This window comes from Penaeus monodon, chromosome 15 (assembly GCF_015228065.2).
Source record: "Penaeus monodon isolate SGIC_2016 chromosome 15, NSTDA_Pmon_1, whole genome shotgun sequence".
In the NCBI taxonomy this organism is placed as follows: Eukaryota; Metazoa; Arthropoda; class Malacostraca; order Decapoda; family Penaeidae; genus Penaeus; species Penaeus monodon.
The window spans coordinates 16857981-16858855 of NC_051400.1; the positions used below are offsets into that span (position 1 = coordinate 16857981).

The following is an 875-nucleotide window of genomic DNA, read 5'->3' on the forward strand; positions in this document are numbered from 1 at the left end:
TCCCATCCTCATCACTATCACGAGCAACCCCAATCAAGAATGCGCGCACGTACGCACGCACTCGCAAACACTTACCCAAATCCTCCGTTTCGAAAAGGAGGTTATCGTGCACCCCGAGTCGTCTGCAGAATCTTAGGAAGTTGGAAATGTTGTCCCGCGCGAAGAAGGTACCGCTGCGGGCTCTCTCCCACGTGCGGTACGGAAGGCACGGTACTTCCTGAAAGGAGAGGAAAGAGGGAAGTTAGATAAGGGTACGGTTCAGCTGGGAGAAGGGCGTGATGGTATGGTTTAATTATGTGAAAAGAGACTGAGGTTCAAATGAATTAATGCTAGGGTTCACTTAGGAGAATATAGGCTAATGGTACGTTTCAGTTACATGGAAATTAATTAATATTGATAGTATAGTTCTATTAGCAGAGACACAATCAGTATAATAATTTATGAAGATAGAGTGGGCGTTAACATTATGATTTCCTTCGCATACATTTAATTGATGGAGAAAATAGGCTAATGGTATATTTCAAGTTGAAAACATTAGTTAATGCTATGCTTAAATTACGAAAGTTTGTTAATGATATGCTTACAGAGATATAAAAAAAGACACATTTACAGTATCTGAAAAGAATACGCTAATTAGTTATTAGGTAAAATGTTATGCAAATTCATATTCAAAGATATTTTCAATAACAACTAAAAATCCACAATGATTTCAGTCAGAATGACAAAGTTAAAATCTCGAGATCGTTTCACCTGACAATTTCTTTCCAGAGTCTATTAGCCTAATTCAGGGTCCGTTTTCACGTTAAGGAGAAATGTGTGGTAATTGCATTATACATAAATCTTATATATCATTCACCCAGTTTTTGGACGAGTTT

The 875-nt window shown here is 37.8% G+C and overlaps 1 protein-coding gene across 1 annotated transcript in view; it reads right to left on the reverse strand.

Annotated features, from left to right (window-relative positions):
• Positions 1-875, reverse strand: part of LOC119582240 (mucin-5AC-like) — a gene marked incomplete in the record, with an annotated part of 102970 nt that overhangs the window by 46658 nt on the left and 55437 nt on the right. Inside the window, 1 exon segment of the mRNA XM_037930464.1 lies at positions 76-217. Within this exon segment, the coding sequence (XP_037786392.1) occupies positions 76-217 (142 nt within the window).